At 47.5% G+C, this 20,476-nt stretch overlaps 1 protein-coding gene and 1 long non-coding RNA gene across 12 annotated transcripts in view; one reads left to right on the top strand and one right to left on the bottom strand.

Moving 5' to 3' along the window:
• Nucleotides 1-18,986, bottom strand: part of LOC106732807 (uncharacterized) — an 84,148-nt gene extending 65,162 nt beyond the window's left edge. For all 4 annotated transcript variants that reach the window (XR_012905723.1, XR_012905722.1, XR_012905721.1 and 1 more), the window contains exon 1: nucleotides 18,838-18,986. This is a non-coding gene — a long non-coding RNA (uncharacterized LOC106732807). The remainder of the gene's footprint in view (nucleotides 1-18,837) is intronic.
• The window catches only part of MXI1 (MAX interactor 1, dimerization protein), a 160,476-nt gene that overhangs the window by 57,307 nt on the left and 82,693 nt on the right, over nucleotides 1-20,476 (top strand). The window contains exon 1 of one of the 8 annotated variants that reach the window (XM_025190690.2): nucleotides 18,997-19,138. The exons of 6 other annotated variants lie outside the window; for them this stretch is intronic. In XM_025190690.2, coding sequence (XP_025046475.1) covers nucleotides 19,012-19,138 — 127 coding nt within the window. In that variant the 5' untranslated portion in view covers nucleotides 18,997-19,011. Of the gene's footprint in view, nucleotides 1-18,996; nucleotides 19,139-19,891; nucleotides 20,473-20,476 lie in introns of those variants that run through there. One more of the 8 variants, XM_014579483.3, reaches the window with a different exon arrangement.

Below are 20,476 nucleotides of genomic sequence, written 5' to 3'. Positions count from 1 at the left end.
ATCAGATTGTTATTAACTTTTATATTATGCTAGCCTCTAGAGGACAACCAGAGTATAGCCCTATTGTGCTAGGTGCTGTACAAATAAAGAGAGTGACAGGTCCTGCCCCAAAGAATCCCCACACTAAAAGATAGGTATAGCAGATAGATAAGACAATCAGACCAGAGTGAGTGAAGGAGTTGGGATAACAAAAAGTCATAAGAATTCTTAGGCAGTCAGGAGCAGTAATCACAACTTACCACATGCCTGTTAAGTGAGTAGCAGTTGTCTCTATGCATTTTCAGAGGTGCATTTTGAGAAGTAACTTGGAGGGGAAGGTTGTGGCTTTATAGATTTTGCAGGGAATATTCCTCATGTGAAATGGGAGAAAGGATGATGATAATGCTTGTGGGAGAGGTGCAGAGGTGGGTGATGGAGGCTGGCATCATGGGTAGAATGAAGGGCAGGAGTTAACCTCAAACAAAGATAGCAAGGCAAATAAAAACTACTAAATTGTGAAAGACTCTGAAAGTAATAAGACAAGGACAAGAAGTTTGTGTCTACAGTGGAAGAAGGGAAGCCAATGGAGAGAGTTAAATAAGGGGCAGTGTTCATAGCAGGGAGCCAGGAAGATGACCTCAGCAATAGCAAGATCAAGTTTGCCAGTTATTCTTCTCTGTCAAAATATGTGCTCTCAGACCCTGCCTGACATACTAAGCTAATTGGTGCTTAACTAATCATTACATGGATTTTAAACACTGTCACAAACTTTCTTCGCAGGGAATTAATAATTCATGGGTATGGAGCCTTTCATTTGTAGGGCAGCTTTCTCAATCAAGTTGATAGTGCAGTAGCAGTTCAGTGGCTTATGAGAAATGAGCTGATAGTTTCTTTGCAGTTCCCCCCAGACACTATCACCATGGCTGTAATTAATAAGAAAAGTCAAGGATCGAATGGGCCACGTGGAAACTGTACTGCCCATTTATTCCTACTGATTATTCTTCCAGGTCAGAGATGAGGAGTCCTTGGAACAGTGTTGAGATGTTGGTATCCCCAGTACCTGAGTTGCACACATCCTAGGGCTCATCAGAGAACCCCACAGTCCAGCACCTGTCATCACCTTTCAATGGTTAAATTCGCTTTACTTTATTGGAGATCTTAACTCTTCACAAACAATCTGTGCATGAGACAGCCACTTCTGGGTGTGCTATTCTGGATGTGCTTCATTAAAAAGATCTGTTTCTTCATTTAAAACACTGCTATTTGATCTAGTGAATATAACTGAGCTGTTATTTTTCCAACTGGGATTTGGGAAATGAGTTGCACTGCTGATTGGCTGTTTGACATAATTCTTACTACACAACCACCAAAAACTCAGGACTAACACATCTTGGTATGGGTTTCAAGATGACCTGTTCCTAGAAAGCAAAATGCAGGACAATGTAGCACTTTAAAGACTAACAAGATGGTTTTCTGTTCCTAGAAAGTTAACCCTGGTTTGAAAGGGGCAGAAATCTCCTGTGGAATGTCAATGTCTATTTTCAGAAATCAAAGTCTACTGAGTGCAATCCTGTTGGCATATTGAAAACTCTGGAAATTCTATGTTAAAGACAATGACAACTGACAATAAATTGCAGTATCCAAGAGTGACTGAAGGACTGAGGAAATAAAAAGACTGTTAGAAGGATGCAGAGTGAATTAAAATCTCTGTTAAACAGCATGGGTCCAGATCTGCATTAGCATGGGACTGTTGTCAATGAGTCACACAAGCATGCAGTGATCTCATTTGATGTAATAGCCACATATGTAATAGGTACAGCACATACAGTATGTACTATGCTTATTATACAAATGGCCACCTGTTGCCCAGCTCATTTTCAAAGGCTTTAGTGTCCCAAAAAATTGTTCATTTGCACTTATGTCCTTGTCGGAATGCTTAGCAGCGGTATTCATTCATGGGACATCTGACTTTATCCTCTGGCAGAATATAACTACAAACTTATTAGAAACCTGGCTTTCAGTTGCTAGCTATGTTTACTGCCCCTGCATGCTGGAAATGGCTAACAAGTGACCTTAAAATTGTCACTAGCTATTGAACAGTAATTTCTAAGGTAGAGGAAAACTGATCTCTGATGGTGAGTCAACAGCATATTGTAATGCAACTCCTGCTATTGGGCTGTTACTCTTTTTACTATAGAGAGGTACAGATATTGCAAAGTTTGTATTTAGAAAAAAAAAGATTTTTTTTAACTTCTCTGTGTGCACAACTCCCATTTAGTCAATGAGAGCTTTACATATGGAACAAGGCCAATTAATGTGGTCTTTTAGAGCAATACAGTCAATGAAGTAGTAGAGAGCTCTTGTTACATCCAGGTAGCAAGAAGCCTCCATCCATTCCACCCAGATTTTGATCTGGCCCAGTGATTTATACATTGGTCACCTCCAGCTTGGATTATTGTTCCTCATTCTGCCTGGGCCTACTAACAAAGTTCACAAGACTACAGCAGGAGAAATACAACAGGGCATTCAAAGATCAAAACTTATGACTAAAACAAGAAGTCTACTGCAAATTTATTATACTTCTCAATGGTACTTCTCACCTGGTTACAGAGTTCTGTGACTTTGTCCTCACCCACAACTATTTCCAATTTGGGGAAATTTTATATTTTCAAGTCAGCAGCACAGCTATGAGCACCCGCATGGCCCCACACTATGCCAACATTTTTATTGCTGACTTCCTCAGCTCTCGCCCAGCACCCTTACTCCACTTACACTACATTGACATTTTCATCATATGGACCCATGGGAAGGAGACAATGAAGAATTCCACAGGAATTTCAACAACTTTCACCCCTCCATCAATCTTAACCTAGACCAGTCCACACGAGAGATCCACGTCCTTGACACTACAGTACAATTACATGAGAACTACATTTCCATCACCTTATACTGGAAACCTACTGACCATTATATTTACCGATGTGCCTCTAGCTTCCATCCAAGGGTACGTCTAGACTGCAGAACTTTTCCGAGGTATCCTGGAAAAGCTCTGCCGCATCCAAGTAATGCGTCTGCTTTTCCGGAAAAGCGGATGCATTTTGTCGGCATCCCTATAAACCTCATTTTACGAGGAAGGATGGGATGTTCCAAAAGAGGGGTTTTTCCCGAAATTTGGCCCTTTGTACACAGGCCAAATTTAGGAAAAGCCTCTTTCAGAAGTAAAATGGAAAAAGATATACAATTTGCGTATTGCAAATTGTGTTTCTTTTTCTGATTTATCTTTGCAGTCTAGACATAACCCAAGGCACATTTCCCATTCAGTTGTTTACAGCCAAGCCCTACGTTACAACCAGATTTGCTCCAATCCCACAGACCGAGACAAACATCTACACAATCTCTATAAGGTATTCTTAAAACTTAAATATCCACCCAGGGAAATGAAAAAACAAGATTGACAGAGCTAGACAAGTACCCAGACATCAGCTTCTTCAAGATAGGCCCAACAAAGGAAACAACAGAACACCACAGGTCATCACCACCTACATCCCCCAATTTAAACCCCTCCAGTGCATTATTATTAACAATCTACAAATTATCCTGGAAAATTACCCTTCACTCCCACAGGCCGTGGGAACCAGGCCAATTATTGCCTACAGACAACCCCCTAAACTGAAGCAAATTCTTTCCAGCAATCACACATCACACCTCCATCAGACTTATCCAGGAACACCCACCTGAAATCAACTCTGGTGCCAACTCTGTCCACACATCTATACGAGCGACATCATCACAAGATCTATCTACATAAGTGACCACATCAGAGGCTCATATAACTGCACACTTACCAATGTGATGTATGGCATCAAGTTCCAGCAATGCCCCTCTCCCATGTATGTGGGCAAACTGGAAAGTCTCTACGACGAAGGATTAATGGACACAAATCACAAATTACAAAGCAATTTCAAAAGCCAACTTGAGAGAGAAGCTGCAGAACTTGGTTTCCTTTACAAGTTTGACACCTGGAATTGAAGGAGTGGTGTCTGCAGACAAGGACAGCATGTGGAGACCCCCTGCTCTGCCTGTCTCAGGGGCTGTAGGGAGATGCCAGCCACTTCCAGGAGCAGCAATTATGATAGGGATAATTACTCCGACCATGACAGATTAGAACTCACTAACCAAAGAATTAAATTTAAGCATACGAGAGAAATGAAAGTTATGAAATGCATAGATCAGTCAAAAATGCCACACTTTGCAAGGAGTAAAAGAAGTAACAACCACCCCTCATGTATGTGTTGGGTTGAGAGTAAGGATGTTAAGGAATAGTCGACTCACCCCACCCCTTTCCTTATTAGGCAGAGGAAGCAAACGTGGGGGGGAGGGAAGAGGCGGTGCTTCAAAGTGGCAGTGCCACACAGCTGAGCTCGGGCTCTGTGCAACACTGCCCCCTTTGAAATGCTGCTGTGATGTTTCAAAGGGGTAGCATTGTATGAGGCCCAGGGTCAGCTCCGTATGGCACTGTTTTGAATCACCGAGATGGCAATTCAAAGGGGCAGCACTGCACAGCTGATCCCAAGCTCAGCTGTGCGGTGCTCCACTTTGAAACACCACCACGGAGTTTCAAAGAGGCAGTGCTGCGTGGAGCCTGGGGTTAGCTGGGAACCCCCCAGCTGATCCCTGGTTCTGCGGAAATGCCATGATCTGTGGGGCATTTCAAAGTGGCAGCACAGCATGAGGCTCCAGGCTCCATGAGGGCGCTTCTGTTTTGGAATGCACAAGATGCCCCGCTGGGGACTTGTACATTTCAAAGCTGGCATGCCCGCTGCAGCCTAGGGTCAGTGGGACTTTAAATGTACAAAGGAGGAATGCGGAAGCATTACTCAAATAGTAAATGAATCGTCAGTTAACATCCCTAGTCGAGAGATGAGCATGAAAGAATGTGTGTTTGTGAGAATGACAGATACACACAGGCTACGTCTACACTGCAGGCTTTTTGCGCAAGAATAGGTGTTCTTGCGCAAAAACTTGCGGAGTGTCTACACTGCATGTGCGTTCTTGCACAAGTAAATTTACAGTAAAGCGTCAGAAATGAGGGCTTCTTGCGCAAGAGTTATTCCTCTCCCCATGAGGAATAAGCCCTCTTCCTCAAGAGCTCTGGTGCAAGAAGACAGTGTGGACGGGCAACAGGAGTTTTTTGCGCAAGAAACCCCTATGGCTAAAATGGCCATCAGAGCTTTCTTGCTCAAGAGAGCGTCCACACTGCCATGGATACTCTTTCGCAAAACAGTTCTTGTGCAAGAAGCCTGCAGTATAGATGTAGCCAGTGTGTGAGAGTGATAAAGATTTGCATTGCCAATCTCCCTCCATCCCCTTTTCTCTGTGTGGAGATAGGGTACAGAAGTGGGGGGGGGGGGACACCCTAAAATCAGCACCCCCCCCTTCTCCCTCCCAAACCCTGCACAGCAAGCAGAAGGCTTCCAGAGGGGCAGCTCCAAGGCAGAGAGCAGGAGCAGCATGACATTGGGTGGAGGGGCAACTGAAGTGTCAGTGCTTGATAGGTGATCTTGACTGCTTTGACCAGGAAGCTATCAGAGGCACCAAGATCTACCAGTAGATCCTGATCTACTATTTGGTGACCACTGGATTAGAATAACCTGTGGAGGAGTGCAAATCTCAAAGCCAAGAAAAACAAATCATCCTTCTCCAATCTACTTGAAAGCGATGGCTGAAAAGCCTATGGCTACGTCTAGACTGGCATAATTTTCCGCAAATGCTTTTAATGGAAAAGTTTTCCGTTAAAAGCATTTGCGGAAAAGAGCGTCTAGATTGGCACGGATGCTTTTCTGCAAAAAGTGCTTTTGCAGAAAAGCATCTGTGCCAATCTAGATGCGCTTTTGCGCAAAAAAGCCCTAATCGTAATTTTCGCTATCGGGGCTTTTTTGCACAAAACAAACCTGAGCTGTCTACACTTTTGCCCGAACGGGAGCAGCATAGTATTTCCGCAAGAACCACTGATTTCAGACAGTAGGAAGTCAGTGTTCTTGCGGAAATTCAAGCGGCCAGGGTAGACAGCTGGCAAACTTGCCAGTCTAGACACAGCTTATCTGGTTTTACGGGTTTTTTTTCCTGCTGACTTGCAATGAGATGTCCTGTTGAAACTTTGTCCTGGATCCTCACAATTATTTAGGCTCCTAATTCCACAGAAACACATTTTTTGAGGAGCTGAGCCATTCGGCCTTTTCCAGTCAAGCTGTACAGAATGAAAGGATCTCATGTTTAGGTCAAACAGCATTGGTAAATGGCTATAAGCTATTGGAGGGACAAGGCGCAACAAGTAGTGTAACCCAGAGACACAATCCTCTTCAGATCGGGTTCAAACAGATCTGGTGTAGGTGAAGGTATTTGTCATACTTTGCAAGAGAATGTTAAAGAGTGGAAACACAAATAATATTTTAAGTGTACCATAAGTCCTTTATTGAATGCACTGCAACAAATAAAGGGATGCAGGGTGGCATGCTGTACTTGAAAAATTCACCAATCGTGAGAGAAGTTCTGCCTCATTCAGTGTTTAAAACCACCAATAAAAGTGTAGTGATTTTGTAGGTAGGGTCTTCATTGGCACACAGGAGAACTGGATGTTAGTTTCATGCTAGCCCCTTGTCCCACAGGCTACTACGACCTAGAAGTGCTACAGAGCAGGTTCTTCAAACATTGTGTGTTCAGGCTTTACTGATCACTGGCAACCCCCTGGATCATGTTCATTCCTCCTTAGTCACAAGAATGGTGATGATAATATAATACTCCAAAGGCAGGATTAAAAATTGCAGAGAATTATTAGGAGCTCCAAATAATGCCCCTTTACCGCAGTAGAATATGTATTGTTAAAATACAAAAGGAAAGTTGTTGTATGTCAGCATAACATGGTGTGACTCACCACCAGGGCACCTCCGGCTGGTCACTCTGGGAATTAGCTTCCTGGTGCTAGAGTGCCCCTTTCTGGTTGGTGTCTCTCCATGTCTCTGCACACTGGGGTCCTCCCCCTCTGGGAACTGCCAACCCCTATGCCGTCCTGGCCTCAGTGACCCACAGCCAGTGTTCATTTAGCCCCTTACCTCAGGGACAAACTGCAGCCTGAAATGGCCACTCATCATTGGCAAAGGAGTGTGGAACTGCTGCCTTTGACTACCCTGGCTGCTTCTCTGCAGCCTTAGTCCACTTAGGCCTTGCTTCAGGCCCTGCAGCCTGGGAGCTTGCCTTATTTATACTGCCCTCAGCTGGGCCCTAATTGCCTCATACCAGCCCAGCTCCAACGCTGGGTTTTAACACATAAAAGGCCCAGTGCAGGGCAGACGTCCCGTCACAGTCCACTGTGGCGAATGAGAACTATACATATATAGTATCGCTATTCCTGTGATCTTTTTGGAGATTGCAATACCTATTGTGAGAAAAGGGGTTAATAAAATAAAAAACATTCAGGATAGGGATGGAGCACTAACTGATTTTAACCAAAAAATAATAGACCATGTTTAAGATTTATTACAGGCTTCAAAAGTACTGTTTTCTAGGGCTTATGGTCTGGTGGTTAGAGCCAAGGATAAGTGTGCGATCCTGAGTAAATCATGTAATCCTTCTGTGCCTCAGTTTACCCATCTGTAAAATGGGAGACAAAAATCTAAAGCCATGGGTTCTTGTGAAGCTTAATTACTTATTGTTAAGCACTAAGAGATTGCCTCATGGAATGTGCTATATTAGTACAAAATATTAAATATTTTTATTATAAACCAAATCTAGTCTACTTGGTTAAAATAGTAAGGCAGCATTTCAGATGTACATGTTAATTGACTCCTGCACTGCAGATTTCTTTTTGGAGTCAAACTGTTGTGAAGAAGGAGGAAAAAGACCATCAGAAAGATTAACATTATTAAGGCTGGAAATGGAGGGCTGCTGAGATGCCATTTAATAAATGGAAAACCTCCTTTCTAAAGTGTGAAGCTGCAGAACACAATGAAAGTGAATCCCAGCTGCCAAAGATACCAAGCAGCAAGCACATATAACTAGACAACTGAATTTACAGATCATCGTGAGCCACTAAATTAAATGATCTTACTGTCCTCTAAAATACTTTCCTCTTCCCCTCCCTAGTTTTGCATGTGTATTGCGTGACTACATTTTAATTTGACTTTGGATTTTTAGTTAGCATCATTGAATGACATCAAGCAGCTCAACCCTCTCAAGGAAGCTGCCTCATGCCATTCATTTCCCAGCCACATTTGTCTCCATCATGTACAAATCAGGCATTTTGCTGTCTGACCCCTACCCACAGTAGGACTTGAGATGACAGATGAAATATTCTTTTAATGCTGCCATAACATAGCTTGCATACTTCTTGAATGCTCCTCATTCTGAGGGATAGCCTGTGTTTTTAGCCCCAAATTTACCTTTTACCAGGCACAGACCTTCTGCAGTCTTTCTTTTAGGTTAATTTAAGTGATTAGTATTCATAATTCTAGCTTATCACTCTCAGGCTGCAGTCAATGTTCAGGTTAAATAAGTTTGTAGCCCCCATGATTGTGGAGAAATGCTTGAAAATGTAATCTATATGCATCTTAAAGGCTTAGAAATCAGAAAACAAAAAGAGGCCCTGTTTTTAAAAAATCAACATGATTTTTAGTCCATTGTAACTGGAGAGAGTGGGGGGGACTGTCAGAGTGATGACTTCTGGGCCTTTGGAGTTGGCAATCTGCATCTGTTCTGTATCATGTCTCTCATTTTGGGTCTTTGTTAACTTCTAAGCCTGGCATCACACAGTCATTGGCAGGTTTCAAACTCCACCATACTAATCTTAAAAGATGCTGACAGAGTTTCAAGTCTTGCACACTTACCGTGACCATTTGACACTGTTTGAAAAACAGGGAACACTAAATATATATAATATATTAAGGATACAGAGTATAAAAGAGAATGGGAAGCAGAGCCTGTACAGCAGTGATTCCCTCAGTGGTTTAACACTGCTGCTACTTAGCAAATATATAGCTCTTCAAATGTACAAAATACTGTGATATCATTATGTAGTGCTACTTTGCTCTTCTGTTGCACTTTTTATACCTGTATCTCAAAGCACTTTACACATACCAAAGAACTAAGCTGGTCACAGCTCTGCGAGGTAGGTAAGGGCCCCTTTCCCTATTTTGCAAATGGGAATGAGGGAAACAGCAACCAGTTTGTCAACATCGTGCATCAAGCTAGATTTATCAAAATTGCGACTAGAACCCCGATAATCTGACTCACAGGCACGTGTGCTAAACCTGTTCCATAGTTAAGTAGCAGGGAAGGTGAAAGGTACAATGAAAAGGACTATTAAAAAACACAACCTCCACCACCCAAAAAACAACTCTAAATGGTTCTGCATCTTTGGTTGAGATGTAACTTCCTCTTATAAAATACTAAATTAGATGTTCTAAGCCTAATTCTTTATTAGCTTGTACCTTGTATTATTTCAGAGCTGTACAAAGCTGATATAGTGTTACAATTCTGATGTAGTAGTATTTTTCAACGCTTATACTCTCTTCTTTAGTGGCATCATAGCTGTTAGCCTACTAAAGTGGAACACTTGGGCTGTGTCTAGACTGCATCCCTTTTCCGTAAAATGGATGCAAATTAGACACATCACAATTGCAAATGAAGCAGGGGGGGGATTTAAATCCCTGTTTCATTTGCAATTGGGATGTGTCTAATTTGCATCCCTTTTACAGAATAGGGATGCAGTCTAGACACAGCCTTGGAGTATTTTTAAGGGCTGAGTTAGAGTTGCCTGAAAGTCACTCCTGTCCGGTGTTTGTCATGTGCCCTATGTGAAATGATTTGGTGATTCTTAGTTAAAATTCCCAATGCACTAGAAGAACTGTATTCAGTTCCTGGCTCTAACAGAGCACCTTGTGTGACCTACCACATAAGCCTCTACCTTGCAAGCTGCTTCATTTCAGTGTAACCCTGTGTTTGTGTGGAGCCCTACATTCTTTCCATTCAGAGCAGTTTGCAGAACCAGAGTCTTGGTTTCCCATCTGTACATCCCTTCTCACACCCTGTGTTCCTTTTGTCTGTTTAGAATATAAGTTCCAGGGAGCATGGAAAGTCTCTTACTTGGTGCATGCTGTATTGCCAACTCTACTCATGCACCGAACTCCTCAACATCATGAGATTTGCTTAAAAATCACAAATGTTTTAAAAATAACGTTGGGGACATTTTTATTTGCCTTCTGCCTTTTGGAGCTTTAAGGGAACCTATTTTCAAACTCTTTCTTCATAAGGGCTAGAAGTAGGGCTGTCAATTAATCACAGTTAACTCACACGATTAATTAAAAAATTAATTGCAATTAATGGCCATTTTAATTGCACTGTTAAATATAATATCAATTGAAATTTATTAAATATTTTGGGTGTTTCTCTACATTTTCAAATATACTGATTTAAATTACAGGTTGCACCTCCCCAAACTGGCACTCTGTGGTCTGGCAACAGATGTTCCTGGATTAGAGCGCCCTGGTAGCCTAGTGGCAGGAGGGCCATTCAGGAGCAGTGCTGGGCTGAAGCCCGCTGCAGCCCCTAGCAGCTTGCCACAGGGGGGTGGGTAGGGGCTGGCAGCAGCCAGCAGTAGTGGGGCCGGAGGCAGCGGCAGCCCCCAGCAGCTAGGACCGTGATAGTGACAGCCCGAGGCAGCATGGGATGGGTGTCCCAGGCAGCCTGCGGAAGCAGGGCCAGAATGCGCAGACTGCCACAAGGCTGGAGCCTGAGCCTTCGACAGCTACCGACAGCCTGTAGCAATGGGACCAGGGCTGGAATCCTGGGCTCCACGTGGTGCTGCCACTTTGAAATGCTGCAAGGAGTCCCCAGCTAATCCCAGGCTTCATGCGGCACTGACGCTTTGAAACGCCACGCGCAGCCTGGGGACACCCAAGCTGGCCCCGGGCTGCACGTGACTTTTCAAAGCAGCAGTGCCACGTGGAGCCCAGAGACTGCCGCTTTTAAGTTACCCCCTCTTTTCCCTCTCCCCCTAGCAGCCTCTATGTCATATGGGGGAGCAACTAGTCAACTATCCTGTTGACTATCTGAAAAGCATTTGCTTATCGGATAGTGGACTAGTCCTTCTCATCCCTAAACTGGACATCATCATTTGAGAAGAATCAATCATCAGTGGAAGCGGGGCCAGAGCCTGAAGGCTGCTGAGGGACTAGGGCTGAGAGCCTGTGTTCTCAGCAACCCCCGCCAGGCCCTAGAAGCGGGACCAGATCTGGAGCTGGCAGCAGCCTGTGCAGGGACCGGGGCCAGAGCCAGTACCTGGCCCCACAGGTTTGGACCTGCAGCAGCATAGGGTGGGAGTCTGCAGAAGCTCTTCAGGCAGTCTGGCTAGGTTGGCAGCAGTGGGGTCAGCAACTCAGCAGGGTTGCTGGCTGGGGCCAGGGATAGTGGAGGCCCCCCAGAGCTGGAAGTGCTGAAGGTTGGTGAGATGAGGGGCCATGGCAGGGGACCTCCTCTGGGCTGGCAAATTTCCTGGTTCGAGACCAGTCAGGTTCCAAGGGTGCCAGACGATACAATTTGTATCGAGTACGCGATTAGTCGATAAAGGGCCCTGCTGTGGCTCTGCAGTTTAAATATAGTAGGAGCTAGGTATGCAGTCAGCCTCTCCCCTACTACATTTAAACTGCAGAGCCGCAGCAGGGGTAGGTCCCAGACCCGGTGCAAGCCGGGCTGCTGAGTCCCAGCTTGCGCCGGGTCCCAGACCTACCCCACCTGGCTTTTACTTCATTTAAAAGGCAGAGAAACAGTGGTCCGGGACCCGGTACAATCTGGGACTGCTGAGTCCTGGCTCAGGTTGTGTCCCTGACCACTGTGCCTCTGCATCCCCATACACCCCATGCACCGCAGAGCTGGTGCTGGGGGAACCGGCTTTTAAGATGGCTCCCCCAGCACCAGCTCCTGTCCCCCCCGTCCTCCCCACTACCTCTGATATAGAGAGAGTGGGGGGGAGGGAAAGCAAAGTCAACCCAATACCCAGTAAGGCTTCTTGTGCAAGAAGTCTTGCGTAAGAAAACATCCACACTGCCATGTGCAAGCTGCGCAAGAGTGCCCATGGCAGTATGGACACTCTCTTGTGCAAGAAAGCTCTGATGGTCATTTTAGCCATAGGGTTTTCTTGCGCAAGAAACCCCTGCCGAGTGTCCACACTGCCCTCTTGCACAAGGGCCCCTGCGCAAGAGGGCTTACACCTGTTAAAAAAGAGCATAGCTCTTGTGCAAGAAGCCCTCTCTTACCACGCGGTACTGTAAATCTTCTTCCGCAAGAGAGGGTGGGCAGTCCACACTGCAGAAGAAGATTTACAGTACCGCGTGGTAAGAGAGGGCTTCTTGCGCAAGAGTTACACTCTTTTTTAACAGGCAGTGAGGCCACTCGGCAGGGGTTTTTTGCGCAAGAAAGCCCTATGGCTAAAATGGCCATCGGAGCTTTCTTGCACAAGAGAGTGTCCACACTGCCATGGGCGCTCTTATGCAGAAGCACAGCTTGCACATGGCAGTGTGGATGTTTTCTTGCACAAGACTCCTTGCACAAATCTTGCTCAAGAAGCCGCCAGTGTAGACATAGCCTTACTGGGTAGGCTTATCTGGCAGTCAATTAATTGACTACTCTTTTACATCCCTGGATCAGGGAGGTCCAACCTGTACAACACAGAATACAAAGTGTACAGCGCACACTTTATATAATTTTTTCTTACAAATATTTGCACGGTAAAAATGGTAAACAAAAGTAACATTATTTTTCAATTCACCTCATACAAGTATTGTATTGCAATCTCTTTATCTTGAAAACAGTGAGGACTCCTGTGGCACCTTAAAGAATAATAGATTTAATCTTCAAGGTGCCACAGAACTCCTTCTCATTTTTACACAGACTAATACAACTATCCTCTGAGACTCTGATTGCAAAAATGCAACTTACAAATGTAGATATGTATTAAAAAAAACCACTTGAAAACAAAACAATGTAAACCTTAGAGCATACAAGTCCACTCAGTCCTACTTCTTATTCAGGTAATCACTGAGAAAAACAAGTTTGTTTATATTTATGGGAAAAAATGCTGCCAACGTCTTATTTACAATGCCACCTGAAAATGAGCACAGGTATTTGCATGGCACTTTGAGAGTTTGCACTGCAAGATATTTGTGCCAGATATGCTAAATATTCGTATGCCCTTTCATACTTAAGCCATCATTCCAGAGGACATACTTCAATGCTAATGGTGCTCATTAAAAAAATATATTAATTAAATTTGTGATTGAACTTCTTGGGGAAAACTGTATGTCTACTTTTCTGTTTTATCAGCATTCTGCCATATATTTCATGTTATAGCAGTCTCAGATGTTGATGTCCAGTCAGGAAAATTGGCAAGCCCAATGGTAACGAAGCATATGTTGTTCATTTTAAGAACACTTTCACTGTAGATCAGACAAAGGAGATACCAATATGAGAGTTCTAAAGAATCTAAGATGCCTTCCAAAATCTTAGAGGGTGGAGTTGTGAAACATTTTTTCAGAAATCTTCAAAGAGCAACACTCTGATGCAGAAACCACAGAAACCAAACTATCAAAAAAGAAAATCAACCTTCTTCTGGTTGTATCTGATTCAGTTGAGGAAAATGAATATGCATTGGTCTGCACTACTTTGGACAGATACCAAGCACAATCAATCATCAGCATGGTCACACGTCCTCTGGAAGGGTGGGTGAAGCATGAAGGGACATATGAATCCTTAGTGCATGTAGCACAAAAATTTTGTGATGCTGGCTTCAACAGTGCTATAGGAACACCTGTTCTTTCAGGTGACACTGTAAATGAGTGGGCAGCATTGTCTCCTATACACAAACTTATTTGTCTGAGCAACTGGCTGAAAAAGCATTTGAGCATTTTTGTAGGCTCTAATATTTTACATTCTTTTATTTTTTGAATACAGTTTTTTGTCTATAATTCTACTCTTGTAAATTCAATTCTCCTGGTAGAAATTATACGACAGTAGTTATAATAGAGGAACTGGGGAAAAAAAGCTTTCTTTTGGTTTTTACAGTAAAAACTAGGAATGTTAATGTATAGTTGTCCAAATGATTAACCGATAAGCCCTTATCGGTTAATACTAACAACTACACGCACTTCCACACCCACTCCCCCTTGCTACCTATGTATTAGAGGCAATACGTGGTGGTGGGGAGGCAGGAGCTGGTGCCCATGGAGAGCCAGCTCCCTGCAATCATCGGATCCTGCAGAAATGCCTGTGTGCCCCCCCGCCTGCGCTACTGCCTCTGATAGAAAGGCAGCAACACAGAGGATGAAGGGGGGCAGGTGGGAGTCAGTACATGTAGGAAGCTGTCTTTCAAGCCAGCTCCCCACGCGTATCTGCTCATGTGAAGCTGCTCCCCACTTCCCACAGAAGCAGCACGAGGAGAGGGCAGGTGCTATGTTGACACATCCCCTGCCCATGGGAAGCTTGGCCCCTCCATGGACACAAGCTGTTCGATGGGATGCCAGCGCAGTTCCTGTCTGCGGAGAGTTGGGCCACCTGCAGCTCCTGTGTATTAGAGACAGGTGGGCGGGGCAACAGGTGGGAGCTGCTCCGAGTGGGGAGCCGGTTTTTCGGCTCCCCTCATGCTGACAGACAGGCAGCAGCATGGGGTGGCAGGGGGCTCCCCAGGAGTGGGGCCAGGAGCGCACTGGCTGCCCCCCCCCCCCCAGGACTACTGCAAAATCATATAACCATTCAGATTTGGTGCCGTTACATGATTACTCAATTAAATGATATCGAACATCCCTAGTGCAAATACTGTAATCTAAAATAAAGTGAGCGCTGCCCCCCCCTTTGCATTCTCTGGTGTAATTCAAACCAATGGATTTGGAAAATGTGTGCGCGCACACACACACACTCACTCTGGTACCACTGTGTACACACACACACACACACCCCAACCACTGTACACACACACACACACCCACCCACTCTGGTACCACTGTACACACACACACACACACCCCAACCACTGTACACACACACACACACTCACTCACTCTGGTACCACTGTATACACACACACACACACACACACACACACCAACCACTGTACACACACACTCACTCTGGTACCACACACACACACACCAACCACTGTACACACACACACACTCACTCTGATACCACTGTGTACACACACACACACTCACTCTGGTACCACTGTGTACACACACACACACACACACCCCAACCACTGTACACACACACACACACCCACTCTGGTACCACTGTACACACACACACACACACACACCCCAACCACTGTACACACACACACACACACGCACACTCACTCTGGTACCACTGTACACACACACACACACACACACACGCACACTCACTCTGGTACCACTGTACACACACACACACACACACTCACTCTGGTACCACTGTACACACACACACACCCACTCACTCTGGTACCACTGTACATACACACACACTCACTCTGGTACCACACACACACACACTCACTCTGGTACCACTGTACATACACACACACTCACTCTGGTACCACACACACACACACACTCACTCACTCTGGTACCACTGTATACACACACACACACACACACACACCAACCACTGTACACACACACTCACTCTGGTACCACACACACACACACCAACCACTGTACACACACACACACTCACTCTGATACCACTGTGTACACACACACACACTCACTCTGGTACCACTGTGTACACACACACACACAGACACACACTCACTCACTCGGGTACCACTGTGTACACACACACACACACACACACACACCAACCACTGTACACACACACACTCACTCTGGTACCACTGTACACACACACACACACAGACACACACTCACTCACTCTGGTACCACTGTGTACACACACACACACACACACACACACCAACCACTGTACACACACACACTCACTCTGGTACCACTGTACACACACACACACACACACACTCACTCTGGTACCACTGTACACACACACACACACACACACACTCACTCTGGTACCACTGTACACACATACATACACACACACACACACACACTCTGGTACCACTGTACATACACACACACACACACACACACACACACTCACTCTGGTACCACACGCACACACTCACTCTGGTACCACTGTACACACACACACACACACACACACACACACTCACTCTGGTACCACTGTACACACACACACACACACACACTCACTCTGGTACCACTGTACACACACACACACCCACTCACTCTGGTACCACTGTACATACACACACACTCACTCCTGGTACCACACACACACACTCACTCTGGTACCACTGTACATACACACACACTCACTCTGGTACCACACACACACACTCACTCTGGTACCACACGCACACACTCACTCAGGTACCACTGTACACACACACACGCACACTCACTCTGGTACCACTGTACACACACACACACACACTCACTCTGGTACCACTGTACACACACACACGCACACTCACTCTGGTACCACTGTACACACACACACACACACTCACTCTGGTACCACTGTACACACACACACACACACACACACACACACACACACTCACTCTGGTACCACTGTACACACACACACACACACACACTCACTCTGGTACCACTGTACACACACACACACACACACACACTCACTCTGGTACCACTGTACATACACACACACTCACTCTGGTACCACACGCACACACTCACTCAGGTACCACTGTACACACACACACACACTCACACTCACTCTGGTACCACTGTACACACACGCACACACACACACACTCACTCTGGTACCACTGTACACACACACACACCCACTCACTCTGGTACCACTGTACATACACACACACTCACTCTGGTACCACACACACACACACTCACTCTGGTACCACTGTACATACACACACACTCACTCTGGTACCACACACACACACACACACACACACACACTCACTCTGGTACCACACGCACACACTCACTCAGGTACCACTGTACACACACACACGCACACACACTCACTCTGGTACCACTGTACACACACACACGCACACACACTCACTCTGGTACCACTGTACACACACACACGCACACACACTCACTCTGGTACCACTGTACACACACACACACACTCACTCTGGTACCACTGTACACACACACACACACACACTCACTCTGGTACCACTGTACACACACACACACACACACTCACTCTGGTACCACTGTACATACACACACACTCACTCTGGTACCACACGCACACACTCACTCAGGTACCACTGTACACACACACACACACGCACACTCACTCTGGTACCACTGTACACACACACACACACTCACACTCACTCTGGTACCACTGTACACACACACACACACACTCACACTCACTCTGGTACCACTGTACACACACACACACACACTCACTCTGGTACCACTGTACACACACACACACACACACACTCTGGTACCACTGTACACACACACACACACACACACACACTCACACTCACTCTGGTACCACTGTACACACACACACACACACACTCACACTCACTCTGGTACCACTGTACACACACACACACACACTCACTCTGGTACCACTGTACATACATACATATACACACACACACACACACACTCACTCTGGTACCACTGTACATACACACACACTCACTCTGGTACCACACACACACACACACACACACACTCACTCTGGTACCACTGTACATACACACACACACACACACTCACTCTGGTACCACTGTACATACACACACACTCACTCTGGTACCACACACACACACACTCACTCTGGTACCACACACACACACACACTCACTCTGGTACCACACACACACACACTCACTCTGGTACCACACACACACTCACTCTGGTACCACTGTACACACACACACACTCACTCTGGTACCACACGCACACACTCACTCAGGTACCACTGTACACACACACACACTCACTCAGGTACCACTGTACATACACACACACTCACTCTGGTACCACTGTACACACACACACACACACACCCACTCACTCTGGTACCACTGTACATACACACACACTCACTCTGGTACCACACACACACACACACCCACTCACTCTGGTACCACTGTACATACACACACACTCACTCTGGTACCACACACACACACACACACACTCACTCTGGTACCACTGTACATACACACACACTCACTCTGGTACCACACACACACACACACACACACACTCACTCTGGTACCACACACACACACACACACACACTCACTCAGGTACCACTGTACACACACACACACACACACACACTCACTCTGGTCCCACTGTACACACACACACACACACACACTCACTCTGGTCCCACTGTACACACACACACACACTCACTCTGGTACCACACGCACACACTCACTCAGGTACCACTGTACACACACACACACACACTCACTCTGGTACCACACACACACACACACACACTCACTCTGATACCACACGCACACACACTCTGGTACCACTGTACACACACACACACTCACTCACTCTGGTCCCACTGTTTCCCAGGGAGATGAACCGCAGAATCCCTGCCTAGGCAGCCCTCCCTCGCTGCTCTGTTATTTGAAATGACGTCCCGCCTCGTCCCAGGACTCCGGGAGCTGGTGCTTCGAGCCACCCCCACAAGGGTGCAAACCCCTGTGGAGAGCCCCAGGGCGGCCGTTACCTTCCCCCCCTCGGAGCGGGGCTGCCTGAGGTGCGTCCGCGCCGGCCCGTTTCGCTGGCACCCGAGTAAAGCGCCGGTCAGGGGGCGGAGCCTGCCAACGGTTGGGGAAACCGCCCGGTCCCTGGCGCGGGTCTGCCCCCAACGGGTGAGGCGGGAAGAGACACGCTTCCCACAATGCATCGCGGCGCCTTCTCCTGCAAAGGGAGGGGCGGGGAGGAAAGCCGGAACTACATTTCCCAGGCGGCAGTGGGGCGGCAGCAACCGTGTGTCCCCTCCCCCCGCCCGTGCTCGCTCGCCGGAGGTAAACAAACTGTGAGAGGTCGCCGAGCGGCTCTGCTCTGGGGCGCTGAGGGGACGGGTCAGGGCCGGGGCTTGGAGCTGGGCTGTAGGGACCGCATGGGGCAGGAGCGGGGTAGGACCAAGCCTAGGAGGGAACTGTAGAGAGGGCTAGTTAGGGAGAAGGGCTGGGAAGGGGGCAGGGTGTGGGGCAGGAGCGGGGGAGGGCTGGAAAGGGGGCAGGAGCGGCGCAGGGCTGGGAAAGGGGCAGGGTGTGGGGCAGGAGCGGGGGAGGGCTGGAAAGGGGGCAGGGTGTGGGGCAGGAGCGGGGGAGGGCTGGAAAGGGGGCAGGAGCGGAGCAGGGCTGGGAAGGGGGCAGGGTGTGGGGCAGGAGCAGGGGAGGGCTGGAAAGGGGGCAGGGTGTGGGGCAGGAGCAGGGGAGGGCTGGAAAGGGGGCAGGGTGTGGGGCAGGAGCGGGGGAGGGCTGGAAAGGGGGCAGGGTGTGGGGCAGGAGCAGGGGAGGGCTGGAAAGGGGGCAGGGTGTGGGGCAGGAGCAGGGGAGGGCTGGAAAGGGGGCAGGGTGTGGGGCAGGAGCGGGGGAGGGCTGGAAAGGAGGAGAAGCGGAGCAGGGCTGGGGAGGGGGCAGGGTGTGGGGCAGGAGCGGGAAAGGGCTGGAAAGGAGGAGAAGCGGAGCAGGGCTGGGGAGGGGGCAGGGTGTGGGGCGGGAGCGGGAAAGGGCTGGAAAGGAGGAGAAGCGGAGCAGGGCTGGGGAGCGGAGCAGGGTGTGGGGCAGGAGCGGAGCAGGGTGTGGGGCAGAAGCAGGGCTGGGAAGGGGGCAGAGTTTGGAGCAGCAGGGCTAGGCACGGACAGGGTGTGGTGCAGAAGCAGGGCTTGGCGTGGGTCAGGAGCAGGGCAAAGAAACGGGGGTAGTGTGGGGGAGAAGGCAGGCAATGTGAAGGTAGTGTTGGTAGGACCAGGGTTATTCAGCCATTTGATTCTCAGTTATACATTATTCCTGCCCTAGTTGGGTCTTGGAGGCATCAGGAGACGGGAGTGCTCCCCAATACTGTGTGGCTCCCCCATCCTTTCCTTCCTGGAGGAGACATATCCTGGGCTCGCTGTCATTGATGTGAAGAGACCAGATCTTGGGGAGAGAAGGAGCTCTCTCTCAGCTCCCCGTGGCAGCTCCTTCTGCCTCAGGTGGCAGTTTGGATTGTGGTAGTTCAGAGGCTACAAATCGCTCCCCTCTCTCCCCCCCCCCCACCTGCGCCATCTACCTGGGGGCCATGGAGCAGATACAGATGATCAACATCCAACGGCTGCTGGAGGCAGCAGAGTATCTGGAGCGAAGGGAGAGAGGTAA

Source organism: Pelodiscus sinensis, chromosome 8 (genome assembly GCF_049634645.1).
Source record: "Pelodiscus sinensis isolate JC-2024 chromosome 8, ASM4963464v1, whole genome shotgun sequence".
Taxonomy (NCBI): Eukaryota; Metazoa; Chordata; order Testudines; family Trionychidae; genus Pelodiscus; species Pelodiscus sinensis.
The sequence above is the reverse complement of the archived record's forward strand: the minus strand, read 5'-3'. Positions and strand labels throughout refer to the sequence as shown.